This window comes from Lepidothrix coronata, unplaced genomic scaffold (assembly GCF_001604755.1).
Source record: "Lepidothrix coronata isolate B3197 unplaced genomic scaffold, Lepidothrix_coronata-1.0 Scaffold2619, whole genome shotgun sequence".
In the NCBI taxonomy this organism is placed as follows: Eukaryota; Metazoa; Chordata; class Aves; order Passeriformes; family Pipridae; genus Lepidothrix; species Lepidothrix coronata.
In genome coordinates this window covers 1-2286 of record NW_016692799.1, presented here as the reverse complement: position 1 = coordinate 2286, position 2286 = coordinate 1, and the positions used below count along the sequence as shown (strand labels likewise).

The 2286-nt window shown below is 51.4% G+C and overlaps 1 protein-coding gene across 1 annotated transcript; it reads right to left on the bottom strand.

Moving 5' to 3' along the window:
- Positions 1-272: 272 nt before the first annotated feature.
- On the bottom strand, positions 273-2212 carry LOC108491910 (UV-stimulated scaffold protein A-like). Its single transcript, XM_017803705.1, has 2 exons — positions 1950-2212; positions 273-1693 (listed from the first exon to the last, which is right to left on the bottom strand). The coding sequence occupies exons 1-2, from the start codon at positions 2210-2212 to the stop codon at positions 1330-1332; spliced, it is 627 nt and encodes a 208-aa protein (XP_017659194.1). The 3' UTR covers positions 273-1329.
- Positions 2213-2286: the final 74 nt, after the last annotated feature.

The following is a 2286-nucleotide window of genomic DNA, read 5'->3' as shown; positions in this document are numbered from 1 at the left end:
AAAAAAAAAAAAAAAAAAGCCAGCCAAACCCACAAACCACACACAGAGCTAACACTTCTCCTAAGTTGCCCTACCTGTTGGCACCACTGTGCCAAACCTGTAACACACAACAGCAGAGGTACTTCATACTACTAGGAAGTCAAAATGCCTCCTCAAACCTTTGGGTTGCTTTTCACACTTCCAAGTATTACGCTGGCAAAAGGCCAGTTGGCTCACATCAACTACAATCAAACTACCTGAGATTGCTTCTATTGATATTAATGTTTCTAGAGGAATTCAAATTCAGCTGCTCTAGAAAACAGCACAGTCTACCTCGCTGGGGAGCTTGTATCACATGGGGAGGGATCCCTCTGTCCTGACTGACCACAGGAGCACAGCCAGACCTGCCAGACTCCACAGAATCTGTTGTACGCTTGTACAACAACTGGGTAAAACTGTGTCATGTATTTAACCTCCCTTGTCTCAGTCTTGCATTTCTCTTTGCCACTGCCATTTTATTTTCTTTCTTTACTAGACAAGACAAAAAAGGAGAATCCCGAGACAATCATCTTTTGTGAGCAGATGCCAAAAACTGTATTAAAAAACCAGCACAGTGCAGCAAGTAGGGAATATGAGAAATTTAGTGTGGAACGAGAACAACAGAAATACATCATGTATCACAAAGGTTTTTTTATGTACTCTTAAGAACACTAAACATCTGTCTTTCTGAAGAGAAAGAAAATCAGTATGTTTATTGAAAGCCTGTTATTATCATAGATAGTGTGAATGCTAGAATAGCATTCCCAATTTCATTCTTTGTGCAGCAGAAGACATACTAAAGCAGCAGAACGTTCCAAACACTAACTTGAAGACTCGAAGGGAGATCTAAAAGCAAGTGGGTTACATACAAGAAATTTCTCTTTAATAAAACTTCTTGTATGGCACAGTAACACTAAAGCTGAGGAGGGCAAACACCCACACTTGCTGTCTCTGCTGCAGAGCAAAGGGAAGATAGAATTGGACAGCTCAGTAGAGAAATCAGGTTATTTTAAACTGGCATAGAAAGTTTAAGGCATAACCATTATTTCCCTTCCAAAAAAGGGCTAAACCTTGGAGCTCCAGGCAGGATTCAGTGGGTGAAAGCAATACTTCCTACACCCTGAGAAAAGGCTGAGCCCAGCTCTGAGAACAAGCCTGGGGCTTGTAAAGCTTTACAGTCTTGAAGGATGAACTGAAAAGGTTTGTTTTCCAAACAGGCAATTGTCTCCTCCAGGCAATGTCACTTCCAACTGCTTTTTCTTTTAGTATTTATCAGTTTCCTTGCTTTAAACATTTCCTAGCGATCATCACCTAAAAACACAGCGGAGTAACAGTGCAGAATACCTTCTTATTCCGCTTTAGGAAGTGGTATCCCAGGGAAAGCTGCTTGTAAGCCTCCCCGTACTTCTCGTGCCAGTCCTGCACCGCCTTGATGGCCGCTTTCCTCAGCTTCTGCGCCACCTCCTTGGGCGGGGGAAGGGGCTGCTCGTGGTCTATGCCCACCGTGAGCTCCAGGAACTCCTGGAAGTTGGCGATGAGCAGCGTCCTGAACTGGTGGGACCTGGCGAAGAGCTCCTGCACCACCTGGAAGGCGGAGAAGCGCATCTCGGCGTGCTCCTCCTGCAGCCGCGTCACCAGCAGGTGGAAGGCGTGGCTGATGTGCTCCTCCGACGACCTGGGCAGGGAGACAAGGGAGGAAAAGGAGCAGGAGTTACTTAACGAGAGGCTCGGCACAGAAAAACAGAAGCTCGCGGGGGTTTTTAATTTATTTTAAATTTTAAACCAGCAGTGTCTGTGCTGGCAGCACCCAGGCCCCCGACAGCACCCAGCCCCCTACAGCAGGGCCCAGGGCGGCTCCCGGGGCGGCTCCGCGGCTGCCCGGCCCGGGCACAGACAGCGGGGCCCCGCTCGTTCCCTCCCTGCGACCGTACTTGCAGATCTTCTTCAGCTCCTTCATCCTGCCCGGCTCCAGCCGCGGCTCTCCGGAGGTGGTGAGCTCCTCCACCAGCTCGGCCAGGCGCTGGTCCATGTCGGCCGGCAGCAGAGCTGCCGGGCCACTCGCCCCGCCGGGTGGTACCTTCCTCACCCCGGAGGAGCCCCGGCCGGGCTCCGGCAGCGCCCACGGGCCCAGGCGCGTCTGGGCGGCGCCATCTTCGGCTCTCAGGGGAGGCCCCGCCCCAATGGCCCCGCCCATCAGGGAACGAGCTCCCGCCCCTCAGAGGAGGCCACGCCCCTCAATGAACCCCCGCCCCTCGGGGCTCCCCCCCC